An 18,031-nucleotide genomic window follows, 5' to 3' on the forward strand; every position below is an offset into this window, starting at 1 on the left:
GAATAGTTTTTATATGACACATGTGTGAGGCATTTATATGAGGAACAGACTCCCCATACACTGCAAGCAGCAATCTATCAAGTCCCTTCTGATCAGTGCTAGGAAAAAGCTGTTGTGTAAGAGTATAGGGATGAATCCATTTTGTTCCATTAGAAGTAAAGGTACATCCAGAATAGTAGCCTATCTATGCTTCACAATACGTGATGTGTCACCAGTGTACTGCTCACCACAATGGGCAGTCTAAAGCTGGATGTCAGACATAGCATTTGTACATTCTGATGAGTACAATTACAACAACAAGAGGAGGGGATTCACTTCATCCAGACTAAGGTACATACTGCATTCTATAGCATCTATATGGCCTTATTCATATTTTCATTAGATTGAATAATTCCTACAGTAATCATCTGAGAATGCACACCTTTAATTTTATTTTTTTAAATGTTTATTTAACCTTTATTTAACTAGTCAACCTTTCCAAACGCTATTCAAGGTTGAAGGTCAGAATCCAATGAAATGACAATCAATTGTACCTTTGTGTGAATCACATTCTGTGCAGAGCCGATTCTGTCTCTTTCCTGTGAATGTGCATTATGTTACTGTCTGACGTCAAGGACAGCTCCCGGTGATGTGGGATGTTCGTTTCGTTTAAAAAAAAAAACCTAGCCTAGTTATATTCACATCAACAACAACAAAAACAACACACAAAAGAAAATACGAGTTGTATAACCTATGACTTCTTATAGAGACAGTGTCAATGGGGAGCGTGAATTAGAGTAGGACACTATTTATAGGTCCGGTTTGTTTCGTTCTGGGCGAACCGGTGGATTTGGTTTTATGTTTCTCTCTTGGCCGCTAGGGGGCGCGTAAGGTCTGTGGTTTGCGCCTTGCTTTGACAGAGGCTCAGAAAGATTCCACACAAATCTCCAGATTTAGTGTGAGAGCAGTTACAGAGAGAAGTTGCAGAGGTTCTTGGCTGCATGAGGAATACTCACATTGTGGTGGTTAAAACTGTATGAGAATATAACTGATTGACGCATATCCGGCATGTTTCCTACATAGCACATGTCAATACATTATCCTCACACAAGCCGTCTACACACGTCGCCTAGCAGGAAGCATACACAGCTATAAACTATCAATCAATGATAATAATCGAATTAATTATTGCGTTCTGTTTTCGTAATAGGCTAGTAAAAGGCATGAGCATTGCCCACACCCCAAAATAAGTTAGGCTAGAGATGCTGACTAACGGAGAGTAAACTGAAAGCTATTCAAATAGAGTCGCTACACTATGGGAAGTATAATCTCCTTGAAATGTGTTGGGGAGTTTGCCTAATACATTTCTGGGAATTTATACATAGTGTTCACACTCTTTATTGTTTTCCTAATAGCCAATGCGATTGTGTATTGTGCTTTTGTTGAAAACAATTCAGGACCCTTTCAGTATGCTGCGCGTAAACAACTATGAAACCCCAACTCTTCCAAATGTATCTTCCTCGTCAGGCAGGTATTCAGCTCGAACCAGCAACTGGGCTAGAAGCGTCACATCACAGTGAGCGAGATCCAGCATAGACAGACGTCCCAACCGTCCAATCAGGAGTGAGCTCAGCGGGTGTCCGAGGATCCCGTTGGCTGGTAGGGGAGGTGCGCTGCGGAAAAAGCGAATAGTTGAGTGAAGTGCATTCAATAGTGGGAGAGGAGACCGCTGCAGTGTGTGCGCTAAACGGAGCAGATATCACTGGAGAGAAGAGAGAGAAAAAAATCAGATAACAGTGGCTGTTTGAGAATTGGTATAGTTGGAAAAAGCTTCGACTACGTTCATGGTACGGATTTTTTATATTTTTTATTGATTTTGGGCCTATGCTTTTAGAGTCATCTCCTCACTATTATTATTAAGGAACACTCCGCATCATTGGAATGTGCACTGCTGCCATAACGAGGCGCATCTGAAGCAGCCGAGAGCTTGTTGATCTCGGCAGTGAAGACAGGATTTGGGGGTAATCAAACCTGCATTGAATATCACAAGCAAGAAGGTCCATGTTTGACGGGACTACTAAAAGGAAAACAAATATCCAAAAGCCTTCTACATTTTGGGGACTTTCCTTGGACTAAGGGTAATGGGAATTGACGCTTTAAATAAAAAAGGATAGGATTTCTTTTCTCCAAGTGCACTTGTTCTTTGGCGATGATTGTGCTATTCATTTTGCTGTGTATCACGGATGGAGTGGTCTCGCAGATACGCTACTCTGTGCCGGAGGAGGCTGGACACGGCACGTTCGTGGGGAATATCGCCGAGGACCTGGGACTGGACATGACCAAAATCGCCTCACGCCGCTTCCAGGTTGTGCCCAGCTCGCGGACGCCGTACCTGGAAGTGAACATGGAGAACGGGATTCTGTTCATCAACGAGAAAATTGACCGGGAGCAGATCTGCAAGCAGAGTGCCAGCTGTCTTTTACACCTTGAAGTGTTTTTGGAGAACCCACTCGAGCTGTTCCGCGTGGAGATAGAGGTCGTGGATATCAATGACAATCCGCCCAGCTTCCCCGAAACCGACATCACAGTAGAAATCTCGGAGAGCGCAGTCCCCGGTACCCGGTTTCCCCTAGAGAGCGCATTCGATCCGGACGTGGGTTCCAATGCGCTGCGCACATACGACATCACCACCAATAACTACTTCTACTTGGATGTGCAGACGCAGACCGACGGTAACAAATTCGCAGAACTGGTGCTAGAGAAGTCGCTGGACAGGGAGCAGCAGGCGTCCCACAGGTATGTGCTGACTGCCGTAGACGGGGGCCAGCCGCCACGGACAGGCACTGCTCTGCTGGTGGTCAAAGTGCTGGATTCTAACGACAACGTGCCCGTGTTTGACCAGCCAGTGTACTCAGTGAGTCTGCAGGAGAACACACCGACGGGGACCCTCGTTATCCAGCTGAACGCCACCGACTTAGACGAGGGGCAGAATGGGGAGATAGTGTATTCATTCAGTAACCACATCTCCAGCCGCGTCAAGGACCTGTTCGCCATAGACGCGCGCACTGGACGCATCGAGGTACGCAGTGAGGTGGATTTTGAGGAGAGCAGTTTATATCAAATATTCGTTCAGGCGAAAGATCTCGGACCCAATGCCGTGGCCGCGCACTGTAAAGTTCTGGTGAAAATAATGGACGTAAATGATAATGCTCCTGATATCACCTTCAGCACAGTGACCGAGTCGGTGAGTGAAAGGGCAGCCCCGGGCACCGTTATAGCCCTGCTGAGCGTGACTGACAAAGATGCTGAGGAAAACGGAAAGATTCACGTTGAAATCCTCGGTGACGTCCCGTTCAAACTCAAACCCTCCTTTAGGAACTATTTCACCATTGTAACAGATGGACCCCTAAATAGAGAGAATGCTGACTCTTATTCAGTGACTGTAGTTGCCAGGGATACAGGGACCCCTTCCCTTGCCACCAGTAAATCAATCAAAGTGCAAGTGTCGGATGAAAATGACAATGCGCCAACGTTTACGCAGCCCATATATGATGTGTATGTGACTGAAAACAATGTGCCAGGTGCTTATATCCACGCTGTGACCGCTCTGGATCCAGACGTTGGACAGAACGCTCTCATTAGTTACTCCATAATGGAGTGCGATATTCAGGGTATGTCTGTGAAAACATACGTGTCAATCAACGAAGAGACCGGCTACCTTTACGCACTCAGATCATTCGATTACGAGCAGTTAAAAGACTTCACTTTCATGGTTCAGGCGAAAGATGCAGGTAGCCCTGAGCTCTTCTCGAACGCCACGGTCAAAGTAATCATCGTGGACCAGAATGACAACCCTCCCTCAGTCATTGCTCCTCTGGGTAAAAATGGCACTGCTAGAGAGCCTCTGCCCCGCTCCGCCGAGCCTGGCTACCTAGTAACCCGTATCATCGCCATGGATGCAGACGACGGAGAGAACGCACGGCTCTCCTACAGCATCCAGCGGGGAAACGAGAACGGCATGTTCCGCATGGACTGGAGGACAGGAGAATTGCGCACTGCCCGGCGCGTCTCCACCAAGCGGGACCCAAACCAGATGTATGACCTGTTGATAGAGGTGAGGGACCACGGCCAGCCGCCCCTCTCCTCCACCGCCAGTGTGTTCGTGGTGCTGGTGGACAGTGTGGTGGAGGACCATCGGGAGAGGGGCACCGCCAAGTCCAAGGAGACATCGCTGGACCTCACCCTCATCCTCATCATCGCCCTGGGCTCCGTCTCCTTCATCTTCCTCCTGGCTATGATCGTGCTGGCCGTGCGCTGTCAGAAGGACAAAAAGCTCAACATCTACACGTGCCTCACCAGTGATTGCTGCCTTGGGTGCGCCACATGCTGCAGCAGGCATGCGCGAGCCCGCAAGAAAAAGCTCAGCAAGTCCGATATAATGCTGGTGCAGAGCGCCAACGTCACCGGGGCCGGTACAGCCCAGGTGCCAGTGGAAGAGTCCGGGAGCTTCGGCTCTCACCACCAAAATCAGAACTATTGCTACCAGGTATGTCTGACTCCGGAGTCGGCCAAAACCGACCTAATGTTCCTAAAGCCGTGTAGCCCATCTAGGAGCACAGACACGGAACACAACCCGTGCGGGGCCATAGTGACAGGGTACACTGACCAGCAGCCTGACATCATATCAAACGGCAGCATTTTATCAAGCGAGGTAAGAGTCCCCTCATACCTTTAAACTCCAATACCCCCAGCATGTACTTGCTATCCGTATATTAGATATAGAGTGTGATAACTGCAACATGTGCTTGTCTAAAAAAAAGTCTCACTGCTGCTATTAGTATGTGGATCAAATATGAAATATAATCTGCATTTCGCATTATTAGAGAATGTAGTTTAAGTGTCCCTAACATTGACGCTAACTCTCTATATGTTGCATCACCCATTGTTTTAGTAGAGTCCCTCACAAATACGTTTGTTATTTCGCCTAACACATACGTCTGCATATCTTGCTATTTATTTCCGTTAACGACAATTCAACCCAAAATGATTACTAGTTGCTGACATGTTGCCGTTGGCAGTCCCGATGGAGATTATCATTGGAATAGTAATGATCGCATGTTTATGTTCTGCTCAGAAGTGGTTTTGTCGTGCTTTTAAAATAAGATGGATTTGGAGTAATATAATAATACATCAGGATAATGCATGGGTGCCTTGAAGGCTGGAGTTGTGTGTGTGTGTGTGTGTCTGCATATGTATATGTGTGTGTGAGTGTGAGTGTGAGTGTGAGTGTGAGTGTGAGTGTGAGTGCGTGTGTGTGTGTGTGTGTGTGTGAGTGAGTGTGTGTGTGTGTGTGTGAGAGAGAGTGTGTGTGTGTGTGTGAGTGTGTGTGAGTGTGTGTGAGTGTGTGTGAGTGTGTGTGTGTGTGTGTGTGTGTGTGTGTGTGTGTGTGTTGTCATGCGCAATGACCGTGTCCCTTGTGAGAATACACACATTTCGCACACCAGTCACGATCGTGCTGAGTCGCACAAGAACAAAGATCCGTCTATAGTTCAGCCAGCCTGAATAGGTGCACCACTTAATTTTCTCTTTGGTAGTATATATATGCTGTCGGCTAGGAGGCTTAAATCGACTCCTCTCAAAATATAGATATGAGACGTTTCGTTGTCGAACATCAGCAATCACGTCAAATCTAACGTCAATATCAAAACTATCAATGTCATGTACCAGATTTCTTGTTGTTATTTTGTATTTTAAATCTCAGGAAAATTGTTTGATAATAAAATGCCACCGCGCCCCAAACTCAAAATGTCTCGTGCTTCTCTTTCAGACCAAACACCAGCGAGCCGAGCTCAGTTACCTGGTGGACAGACCTCGGCGTGTGAACAGGTAACGAGCATGCGCACCTGGTGCCCTGCCAGCAGCCTGAGTGACGTGATTGAGAGTGTTGTTTAAAGTGGCCATTCAATGCCAGAGGGGAGAGACTACAAAACACAACCATGCCAACATGGCTCAATACCTAATACTGGTTAATTGACTTTCTCTGCTGCTGCCCACCTGTGTATGCACTCTCAGTCTATGTTGATGATAATGAAGTGCAGGATAAGGAATGAATGATGATGATGATGAAGACGGTGAAAATAAAAGTGATTCGTGTTTTATTCTAACATAATTTTTATTTTAACGTGCGTTTGAAAATAAAAATAGGCCTCCTCTATCTTCAATACATTAAATCATGTTTTCTATTCTTCTCCTCTTATCTGTCAGTTCGGCTTTCCAAGAAGCGGATCTCGTAAGCTCTAAAGACAGTGGTCATGGTGACAGCGAGCAAGGCGACAGTGACCATGACGCCACCAATCGAGGTCACTCTACCGGTAAGTCGAGTTTGTTAGTTCTTGGCTGGTTGCGCGGCTTTTGATCTCTTATTTTCTCATTTAAAGCCCCACAGTGGGCGATGACAGTGTTGTATGGCGTGGTATCTGTCCATGGTGCTGATCGATCGATCACGGTGTGTTTCGAGGCCAATAGTCACTTATAGCCTTAAGAATGTTATCCGCGCCTGCTGCGTGTCTATAATGTCACCGCGCTGTTGTCTTCCGATTGTGGTGCTGAACGGAAAGCGACTCACTGCACACTGCGCTCTGCCAAATCTCGACTACTTTCAGAGTTCGCGACTGGCCGGTCGTGTCATAGCCTACTCTTTCTCACCATCTCAAATATTGGAAATGTGCTTAGGATTTATGAAATATAGCCTTGAGTGTTTTTCTACCAGCATGTGATATACAAACTTCTCTAGCTTAGGCTACTGTAAGAACGGGTTGTTTTTGGTAGGCCTATATTCTAGTCGTCGTGTGTTTGTGAACTCGCGCTCTCCTGGATGTAGCTCAATCTCTTTATTGTTTTGATCATGGGAAATGTTCTGAGGGACAATGACGCGCTGCTGAACTTAATCCTGTTGTTAGTAAATATGCGGGGTCGTTAATGAGGGAGGGCCCGCTGCTAAATCCATGCTAGAGACCACTTGATGGGTACGTGACGGAATTTCTAACGAGGACCGGTTGGCTTGTCATTGGTCGGTGTGGTGTGGGAACGGGACCAAACTGGTTGCGGGCGCAAACAAACAAACGATTCATTCATTGACTGGGCTCTGCCTTCCCGCCCCGAGCCCCCACCGCCCCGATCGCATTCCTCCGTCCACATTGTCGTTTTATCTGTTCCACCTAAAGGTTCACATACACAAATTGGGCTTCTGAGCTTTGAATGTAGTTATCCCTGAATTCATCCTTGCGATTGTTTTGGTCCAGCCCCGTCTGTGTGTGTCTATGCCCATGTTTTTTGGAAAGCAACAAGGTCTGCCCTTGGGGATGAACCCACAGCATGCGAAATGAGCCACGTCTAGAAATAATAATGTCACTATTTTAAGTCTGTGGATATACACTGAAGTTTAAAGGGAAGCGTCCTATTTTATTTAGACCACTTTAAATGTATGATGTATCTAGTTAGCTTGGACTCATTTATACAAGTCACTTGTCAGATGGAACCCCTATAATGTTCAACCAAAAGGCATGTCACTTAGCAAGGTAGTTTATATCACGCTACATATTCAATTTGAGCCATAGGGCCTATATGATAGGTAGTACAAGCTATTTCTATATAGACAGTACAGGAGCTATACTTCCTTTTTAATTGAACCCTTCTTTCCTTCATGCAGGGCTTGACCAGACTCCTAATGCTAAGTGATGACTCTATGGCACGGTGTTTAGTGAACTTGCTGTCTTTGCTTTTGACTTTGAGTGCCGTTGTATGGCAATAGGCTACTGTTGCTTTGTTCTGAAATTATCGGACAACTTACTGTCTTTAAACAGATGAATTGCTGTGCGTTAAGTCTTTGTTTGATTAGGATTGTTTATACTGTGGCTTATTGTTCTCTGCTTGCACGATACTTAGACATAACTGTCTGCTGTGCTATTTGCTAAGTGATAATTGAGTTTGTGACAAGCAAACCTCAGGATTTTTCTCAGTTGGATCTTTCATTTGTGTCAGTTTATCTTTTATTCAACATTTTCATTAACAATTCCTTAATTTAATGAGGTGAGGGTGAAGGATAGGTTAATTATAAACCGGGTGGTTCAAGCCCTGAATGCTGATTGGCTGAATGACGTGGTATATCAGACCGCATACCATGGGCATGACAAAAAATTACTTTTTACTGATCCAATTATGTTAGTAACCAGTTTATAATAGCAATAAGGGGGTTTGTGGTATATGGCCAATCTAGAGAACAGTCATTAGACATGGTACATTGGCCAAATACCTCACCGCCTCGTGCTTTATTGCTTAATTATAGCATTATGATTGTGATTAGAGACTAAACAATGATGATCATTTAGGTGAAGAAATGCTTGTTGATATTAGATGGATTTAAGCAGTGGAGTTACTGTGATGGTATCAGAGATGATATAGCCTGTCTTATATAGACTGTTGTCATAGTTACTATGGATAAACTGTCACCCTACTGTTTGGGAGCGTTGGAGTTAGCACTCCCTCCCACCTCCCTATTTCCCCCTCCATCCTCCCATTCCCCGTCCAGATCCTTGGGCCCGTGGTTCACTTTATCCAGGTGGTAATATATGCTATTTGTATATTCTTGCTGAACAGTCATTCATTTTCAGACCTCTGCATACCAATGACCAAATGAAGGACGCATTAAAGTAGGGGGTCAGTGCATTTACACAGTCTCTCTCGTTCTAACAATTTACATTTTTCTCTCTCCCCCCCCCATTCAAAGGGCTTTATTGGCATGGAAACCATATGTTTACATTGCCAAAGCAAATAGTGAAATATTGTTGTAACGATATGCAAATAGTACAAAAGGGAAAATAAATAAACATAAATATTGGTTGTATTTACGATGGTAATTGTTCTTCACTGGTTGCCCTTTTCTTGTGGCAACAGGTCAGAAATATTGCTGCTGTGATGGCACACTGTGGTATTTCACACAGTAGATATGGGTATTTATCAAAATTGGGTTTGTTTTCAAATTCTTTGTGGATCTGTGTAATCTGAGGGAAATATCTCTCTCGCTCTCTCTCTCTCTCCCTCTATCTCTCCCATCCCTCTCTCCCATCCCTCTCTCCCTCTCTTGATCTTTGTTTGGATATAGGGGATACTTTTTGACAGTGCTTTCAGTGCATATTGAAGTCAGACTGATGTACTGTAGACTCATGTTTGTTCCTTAAAATCGTTAAAGTACTAAGGCCCATAAATGTTGTTGGTTTTGGTTCACATCTTTTATTAAACTTTCAGTTTTACCGAGGGCAGGTCAATTCTTTACTGAGAGAAGGTCAATTCTTTGCTGAGGGCAGGTCAATTCTTTACTGAGGGCAGGTCAATTATTTACTGAGGGCAGGTCCATTCTTTACTGAGAGCAGTCAATTCTTTACTGAGGGCAGGTCAATTCTTTACCGAGGGCAGGTCAATTCTTTACTGAGAGCAGGTCAATTCTTTACTGAGAGCAGGTCAATTCTTTACTGAGAGCAGGTCAATTCTTTACTGGGGGCAGGTCAATTCTTTACTGAGGGCAGGTCAATTCTTTACTGAGGGCAGGTCAATTCTTTACCGAGGGCAGGTCAATTCTTTACCGAGGGCAGGTCAATTCTTTACCGAGGGCAGGTCAATTCTTTACCGAGAGCAGGTCAATTCTTTACCGAGAGCAGGTCAATTCTTTACTGAGAGCAGGTCAATTCTTTACTGAGAGCAGGTCAATTCTTTACTGGGGGCAGGTCAATTCTTTACTGAGGGCAGGTCAATTCTTTACTGAGGGCAGGTCAATTCTTTACCGAGGGCAGGTCAATTCTTTACCGAGGGCAGGTCAATTCTTTCCCGAGGGCAGGTCAATTCTTTCCCGAGGGCAGGTCAATTCTTTACCGAGGGCAGGTCAATTCTTTACCGAGGGCAGGTCAATTCTTTACCGAGGGCAGGTCAATTCTTTTCTCTTTTTTTCTGAAGAGACACCTAATACGCCTCAGGGAATATCTCATTTCCTAAAATGTCAAGAAATATCAAGATGTCTTGATCTGGCTTTTTAGCAGAGACGCTTTTCTCGGAGTGAGTCTGTGTCTTATCACTTCTCCAGCTTCTAAATGCCAAATCCGAAACAGATTGATATTCACAAGCCTCCTCCTGTGATTATTGGATATGGAAATATGTTCATTATCCAGGGTCAGAGGTTACTGTCCCATTGCTTTGGTGAATATCTAATATGCATGTACCACTTGTTGAAATGAGGAGTAAATTGATGATCTATGGAGTCTGTATTAGTAGATACATAATTAAATAATACAAACTTTCTTTCATTGTTGTGTATGTGCTGACACTCAATGTTATGGTGTATTTGTGGATGTTCGTTAATATTTAATAAGGAACTCACTCGTTAGGAAGCTCAGCATTTTTCCAAGCTGTTAGCGAGCCAAATTAATCCTCTTTGTAACAAAGCAAATTCCCCCTATGCTGACCTGTGGAAACACACACACACACACACACACACACACACACACACACACACACACACACACACACACACACACACACACACACACACACACCGCAGGTCTGAAGCCTAATCAGTCTGTGTACCACAGGATTATCTGAGGATACTCTTGGGGAGCAGTTTGGGTTTTACTCAGACACACACATCAAATGACTTAAAACATTGACTTTTAAGATTAAGTTAGGCACTATCCTGGTTTTGCTTAGTGCAAAAATATTAGTATCTATCTGAATTTAATCAGAAACTGATCTGATTTGGGTTTTTTTTCCACGATGGGCTATTCATGGGTTCACTTGCACTATCATGAAGAATGAACTCAGAATGAACTTCCTCTTTGACAGAACATTGAAGGACTCGGGCTGACTTTTTTTTTCTGGTGTTATTGCATGGACAAATTGGAAGGACATGAGCAGCCAAAGTAATCCAATACTTTTCAGCCTGTGGTTTAAATGATCTAATACCTTGGTCACAGGAAGCTCTGAGATTGTAGTAGTGTGGTGTTAATGGTTTTAAACACGTCTCTCACTCTGCATGACCAGTCGTACCTGCTGAGATATCACAGAGAGAAACTACCACAGAGGGTCACAGCAATGATTCAATGATTCTAGCCTGTTTCTCTATTTCCCAATGGCAAAAAAATTATAAAGACTACACACACATTACGTAATACATGAATACACCAGGCATAATTTATAGTCCAATATTTACACGTGTTTTGGGGAAGGGGGGATTAGGAGGCAAGTGTTTAAATTGTGCAGTATTTAGCAATCATAAAAAGAGCCTGATAGCAGCAATTGTGATGTGTGTGTGTGTGTGTGTGTGTGTGTGTGTGTGTGTGTGCGTGTGTGTGTGCGTGCGTGAGGGCATGTGTGTTAAGGTGTGGAGAATCAGTAGTAGGTGGTCAGTCCAGTTCAAGTGTCCCGCGGTCTGATGGCTTGTAGATAGAAACTGTCTCTTTGCCTGTTGGTGGTATCAGACCTCATGCTCCGATTTCATCTGCCCGACAGGGTGTGTGGGGGTCCTTGATGATGCTGCGGGCCTTCCTCAGACACCATTTTGAGTAAATCCTGGATGGGTGGGAGCATGGTCCCAATGATGCACTGGGCCGTCTTCATCACCTGCTTGAGGGCATTGCGGTCGTGGACAGACTAATTCCCGTACCAGGCCGTGATGCAACCGGTCAGGACGCTCTCGATGGTGCAGTGGAAGTATTTGGAGAGGACAAGGGTTGGCATCCCAAATTTATTCTGCCGCCTTAGGAAGTACAGATACTCTTGACAAGAGTGGTGATGTTGTTGGTCCAAGTCCACAGTGAGGAAATTAAAACTACTTACTCTCTCTAATACCGTTGATGTGGATCGGGGCATGTTCCCTCCTCTGTAACAATCAACTATTTTGTTTTACTGACTTTCACTTACCTCTTCCCTATAGGCTGACTCGTCGCTGTTGGTTATCAGGCCTACAACTGTGGCGTCGTCAGCAAACTTGATTATTGACTTGGTGTCGTGCAAATGTATTTTAGCAATTTTGGTTGGTTTTCACAAAGGGCTGTTTTTATTTGAATCTCTCCTTAGTGTATCGGTAGAAAGATGAGGTAGAACGAGGAAGACGATAACCTCGTGACCTTTCCCTGTGCATGCTGGGCTTTCTAGTGGAGTGTTTGCTGTTCTGCGAGGCTGAGAGTTTATCTCTCCACGTATGCTGCTGTTTCATTTGATCTTGTATGGTGAAAAAGAGAACCCTGCATGAAGAATTAGAGATCTGAGTCTACACGTGCACGCACGTACACACACAGCAGCAGCGAGTGAGTGAGTGTGTGTGTGTGTGTGTGTGTGTGTGTGCACGTTTCCCCTGCTTCCTTTTTTGTCTTGTTTCAAGATTAATTGATTATTACCTTTATGACCTCTGTCTTTCCTCTCTCTCCATCTCTCCTCCCTCGTTCCCCTCCCCAGACACTGATCTCTTCTCTAACTGTCTTTCCTCTCTCTCCATCTCTCCTCCCTCGTTCCCCTCCCCAGACACTGATCTCTTCTCTAACTGTCTTTCCTCTCTCTCCATCTCTCCTCCCTCGTTCCCCTCCCCAGGCACTGATCTCTTCTCTAACTGTCTTTTCTCTCTCTCCATCTCTCCTCCCTCGTACCCCTCCCCAGGCACTGATCTCTTCTCTAACTGTCTTTCCTCTCTCTCCATCTCTCCTCCCTCGTTCCCCTCCCCAGGCACTGATCTCTTCTCTAACTGTCTTTTCTCTCTCTCCATCTCTCCTCCCTCGTACCCCTCCCCAGGCACTGATCTCTTCTCTAACTGTCTTTTCTCTCTCTCCATCTCTCCTCCCTCGTACCCCTCCCCAGGCACTGATCTCTTCTCTAACTGCACGGAGGAGTGCAAGGCACTGGGACACTCCGACCGCTGTTGGATGCCCTCCTTTGTGCCCTCCGACGGGCGCCAGGCGGCAGACTACCGCAGCAACCTGCACGTGCCAGGCATGGACTCCGTGCCCGACACTGAGGTATTTGAAAGCCAAGAGCAAACGGGCGATAAGTCATTCTCCACCTTTGGCAAAGAGACCCCCCTCAGCCACCACCACCAAAACCACCTCCACCTCAGCCACCACCATGCCACCCACGCCAACCAAGCCAAGTTAGAGAGGAAAGCGTTTGAGGCACTTCTGTCTAGCACGCGAGCGCCTTACAAACCTGCCTATTTGAGTGAGTATCCGCTTTGCACGGCAGCTCTGTAGCTAACCCACTCTATTCTCTCAACCAAACAACCCTGATCTGGTGATTGACTTGAACAATACAAAAAAAATTGAATTATATTTCTTCCCCCATTGGCTGGAAGTGCCATGAAATTCTTTCACGTGCACTGACCCATCTAATTTACCCTCTTGACAGTCGTTAACTCTCTCTCTCTCTTCCTTTCACACATCTTCATTATCGCTCTCTCTATCTGTGATGATCTTATCCTCCGTCACAGTCTTCTATATCAATTCACTCCCTCCTTCCACCACCAGCAGCAGCCCCATCTATGTGCCTTTTCAATTTAATGTGCCATGATCAATTAGAGTAGAGGTTGGAATCCATAGGAGAGTTTTGACATCGCTGAAACGTTGAAATGATGGATGATTTGTCCCATTATGGGGAGATGGGTGTGTTAATATACACGATGCTTCCTTCGCTCCGAAAGGGAATGAAAAAAGGAGTGTTTTTAATCTGCTGAAAAGAATAGAGGCTAAGAGATTACCCTCTCGCTCCTATTCTTCTGACGGTATTACTCTAGCTCCTAGGATCAAAACCGTTTAAGATAATCAGGGAAAGCAGAGGAAGGAGGAGGCATATTTCCATGGGGAATTTCTGTTTCCAAACTCCCTTTTCAAAGGGCACAAAGAGAGACATCCTCATCACTGCAATTTGGTGATAATGCTTAATTATAATTTTGTCAGCACTGCCTTAAGAGTTGCACGTTCTTTCACCGCTCATCAGAACTTGCTAAAAGAATTCTCAACCTGCTGGAGTCTCCCGTACCACTGTAATTCACAGCCGCATCATGGGGCACTACCTCTGATGAATACAGATGAGGTAGAGACTCCATAAAGATAAAGATGTCACCTTCCTCTCTCAGAGGCTATTCTCATTGACAAACATTTAAGGAGAGGCAGCGTGATGAGATCTCAAGTTACGTAATATGTACATAAACGTTTCAATTTACATTACATCCTTGCCTTACCTTTTGTTCTGGCTGGCAATGTGACATTCTTGCTCTGCAGCTCCAAATCTACCGTAATTATCAGTATCAAAGTAGCCACTGACTAGCCAGTAAGCTTGCAAACTATTCGACAATGCGAGCATCTTTTCCTCTATAACATATTATCTACACTCTTGAATAATGCAATCAAACCATATCACTTAATTGAATAATGCAACTATTTGCTTGTTGGTACACGAATGAGCTAAATGTAGCTTGCAAGACAATAACACAGCTAGCGAGCTATGCTCGCTAGTAACATTAGCTAACATATCAAACATTAATGTTTACCTATCTCATATATATATATATATATATATATATATATATATACACACACACACACAAGTACAGTTTCAGCATATTAAAAGTTACATTAGAACAAACCAGGCTTCATTTGATCAATATCATGGAAGTCATTATATGAGGTAAACTCAAAATAGCAACTGAAAATGTTGATAATTCCTCTGGTGAGTTGATCAGTTTCTTGCTGCGTGCGTCTTGCCTGGATGGTGGCTCAGAGCAACCAAGGGGAAAACTCCCTTTCTTAAAGATACAGCGACATTTTCAGAATGTATTTATTTGAATTTGATTTAAACTTTATTTAACTAGGCAAGTCAGTTAAGAACAAATTATTATTTACAATGACGGCCTACCCCAGCCAAACCCTAACCCGGATGACGCTAGGCCAATTGTGCACCGCCCTATGGGACTCCCAATCACGACCAGTTGTGATACAGCCTCAAATCGAACCAGGGTCTGTAGTGACGCCTCGAGCACTGAGATGCAGTGCCTTAGACCGCTGCGCCACTTGGGAGCCTCAAGTTCCAGACTCCATTTCCTTAGAATGTAATAGGCTACTGCAATTTCAGGAAAAAATACCTATAAAACATGTCTCAAATATAAGGATGATGTTTATACATTACAACTGTTTCAAAAACCTTTCTCTGCTATTAATATGTTTACCATATGAATGTTGGGCTCAATGAAACAATTCTGTTTACATTGCCCTGCATAGAGGGGGCAACTGTTGGGCGAGTGTTGTGCGTGACCTCTGGAGGTAGCTTTCGAGACGTGAGAAATACGCTCTTTTACATTACATTAATATCTCTTGAAAATCGATACCTCTCAAGAATCTCTTGAAATTCTCCTTAATTCTCGTCAATTACAATAGACCCTCAGTCTCAACCCCTATTTTTCTCCTCTCTGTCTCAGCAACTACACATGGTGCGTAGAGCTAATCACCACAATACATTCCTTATTTAGGGGATGTCTGGCAGGGGGTCTGGAAGGGGGAAGAAGAGGGGGGATGGGGGGGTATCCTCATGATACTAAGAGTCTGTGTCTTATTTCGGAGGGGAGTCTGGAAGGGTGGGTGGGGGGGATAAGGTGGGGTGTCCCCATGATACTAAGAGGCTGTGTCTTATTTTGGATTGGAGTCTGGAAGGGTGAGGGGGGGTGGGGGTGAGGGTTGGGTGGGGGGGGGGGGGGGATCCTCATGATACTAAGAGACTGTGCCTTTCCCCTAATCTGATAAAGTCATCTGGAGACACAGAGCCCCTTGTAGCCAGAGATGGCGGTCGGTCATTACCCTAATCAAACAGAGATGACATAGAGCTGCTGCTAGCTGGGGGATTGTTGAGCTGTCATGGGGAAGGGGGAGAAGGGGGTGTTGGGGGTAAGGGGTGTGGGGGGAGGGGGAGCTCCATTTGTTTCCATGTTGGCCGTGGCCCATTTGAGTTAAGACCCATTGTTGCTGTCCTAAATAAAATTAGCAAGAAATATTCTCAGAGAAACAGACCCACATTCACACGCATTATCAATGAGAGATTTCACATTGTGGATATAAATGGTTCTAGAAGAGAATGGATGAAGGGCTTCCTAACCTTCCTAACCTTGTTTTATTGACTGTCTTACAACACTGAGTAAATAAATTAAGGTTCCTCTAGATGCATTGTCTGTTTTTCTTTTCTCTCTCAGACAAACTTGACCCCTAACCAGCATGTGTTCTCTTCTTGCAGCGAGGAAAGGGGTTTGCTAGCTCCTTTCGCGTGGACATACCAGAGACCGTATGACTTTGCACAATCAGTCAAAACAACAAAAAACTAAAAAGAGCATCAAGTTCCAGACTCCATCTCCTTAACTGTTCCACGTCTGACTGACATTCCCCCTACGTAACATGGAACTCTGTGGACAACATTCCCTCCGGAATTCTCTTGGAACACTGCCGGCCTTGGAAACTACTACCTTTTGGACTCTGGAGGGGTTGGAAGTGGTGGGGACAGACAGAGAGACAGGGTTAGGAGACGGACAGACAGACGGCTCTGCACGAGGACCCCACCGCTCTCAGCAGGACTGAGACAGAGTTGAAAACAGAACTAATAGAGGGGGAGAACGAGGGAGGAGAAGGAAGAGGAGGAGGACGAGGATCCCTCCTCTCCAATCTATGTGTGCCTGTTTACAGCACTAATGTACATCTTTAAAAAAAAGAAAAAAAATGAAAAAAAAGAACAGCAACAAAAAATTACAAAAATGAAAAACCAATTGGAAAAGGAACATCGACGTCACTGAGCCCTTTAGATGTTTATACTCACAGCAGAAGCCAGTTGTACAGGAGATTTTTGTGCATTTTAAATGCAATACCACTGTTTTAGACTTGACAGTTTTTCTATTCAGTTTGTGTGGTCAGGTGTCTTCTCCTCAGATCTAAAGTACTTCAACTTTATAAGGAAAGATTGTGGGCTGGATTATGAATTTTCAAGTTCAGTTTTGTTTTTCATTTTTTTCATCACATAGTGGATCTGAACAGTGATGGGCTTCACCTTTGAATTCTGAGCTGTTTAGTAGTTTATATCATGTGAGAAGTGTTTAATGTACTCTTTTGAAAAGCTTCAAAATGCATATAAATCTATATATAAATCTATCTATATATACTTTTTTCTGAAGGTGTGCTATCCATTTGGTGGGTTTCCAATTCTGTGTAGACAGAGGTTCATAAGCTGCTTAAAGTGCTGTAGAAGGCTTGGGACGATCTTACATGTCGGGGGTGTTCTTTACCATGAAAACAAAACAGCCTTGTCTGCCGCGTGATCGCTTTCATCCGGTTTGATTTCATTTTTTTATTTGGATATTGAAAGTTGAAACTCATGTCTATAAAAATAAAAGGCGGTAATAATTTAGATTGAATTCCATGGTAATTCTGTGTTATTGTAACCAAAAAAAAGGGTCAATTAAAAAGAACAAAACAAAAAGTGGCCATATAATGAAAGGTGTTGTGCACTTGCAGTGCAAAATCAAATATGCGCACATACACACACTCACATACACATGCACACACATACACACACTCACATACGCAGACTCTCACACACACACCAGTATGCCAACAATAAATCAAAAAATGAGAAATGTACGGTTTGTCTCATGTTGTTTGATTTTCTATAACTCGGGCAGGTTTACATTCAATCACAGCGAAGGGAATGTCTGATATCCTGACCTCTACTCCCAATGTATATTTATTGTATGTCAATGTCCTCAGATCATTTCAATTCATATTTTACTCTGTAAAGTGTCACCTGTTTTATAGGATATGGTAAGGTTGTTTCCACATTCTCTATTACTCTTGATTTTACATACACCCCTTGTGATTCTTTCCATCTAGTGACAGATACACGGTAAGGACATGTGATTTTGAAAGGGAGGCTTTTTGACAGCGTCTGAATGGAGGAAGGATGCACAGAACGACTCCAGGCACAGTTCGGTTAT

General features: G+C 44.3%; 1 protein-coding gene across 3 annotated transcripts; it reads left to right on the forward strand.

The window, feature by feature from the left end:
• Positions 1–1,704: 1,704 nt before the first annotated feature.
• Positions 1,705–17,517, forward strand: LOC115172174 (protocadherin-10). Of its 3 annotated transcripts, none has more exons than XM_029729333.1 (5): positions 1,705–4,690; positions 5,807–5,865; positions 6,244–6,350; positions 12,874–13,230; positions 16,288–17,517. In XM_029729333.1, exons 1-5 carry the CDS (start codon positions 2,189–2,191, stop codon positions 16,305–16,307), a joined length of 3,045 nt encoding a protein of 1,014 aa, XP_029585193.1. In that variant the 5' UTR covers positions 1,705–2,188; the 3' UTR covers positions 16,308–17,517. The 3 variants fall into 3 exon arrangements, with proteins under 3 accessions (XP_029585193.1, XP_029585199.1, XP_029585207.1); XM_029729339.1 differs by having other exon boundaries at positions 1,705–4,525; XM_029729347.1 differs by having other exon boundaries at positions 1,705–4,525; positions 12,874–13,031.
• The last annotated feature ends 514 nt before the right edge of the window (positions 17,518–18,031 follow it).

This window comes from Salmo trutta, chromosome 3 (assembly GCF_901001165.1).
Source record: "Salmo trutta chromosome 3, fSalTru1.1, whole genome shotgun sequence".
Lineage (NCBI taxonomy): Eukaryota > Metazoa > Chordata > Actinopteri > Salmoniformes > Salmonidae > Salmo > Salmo trutta.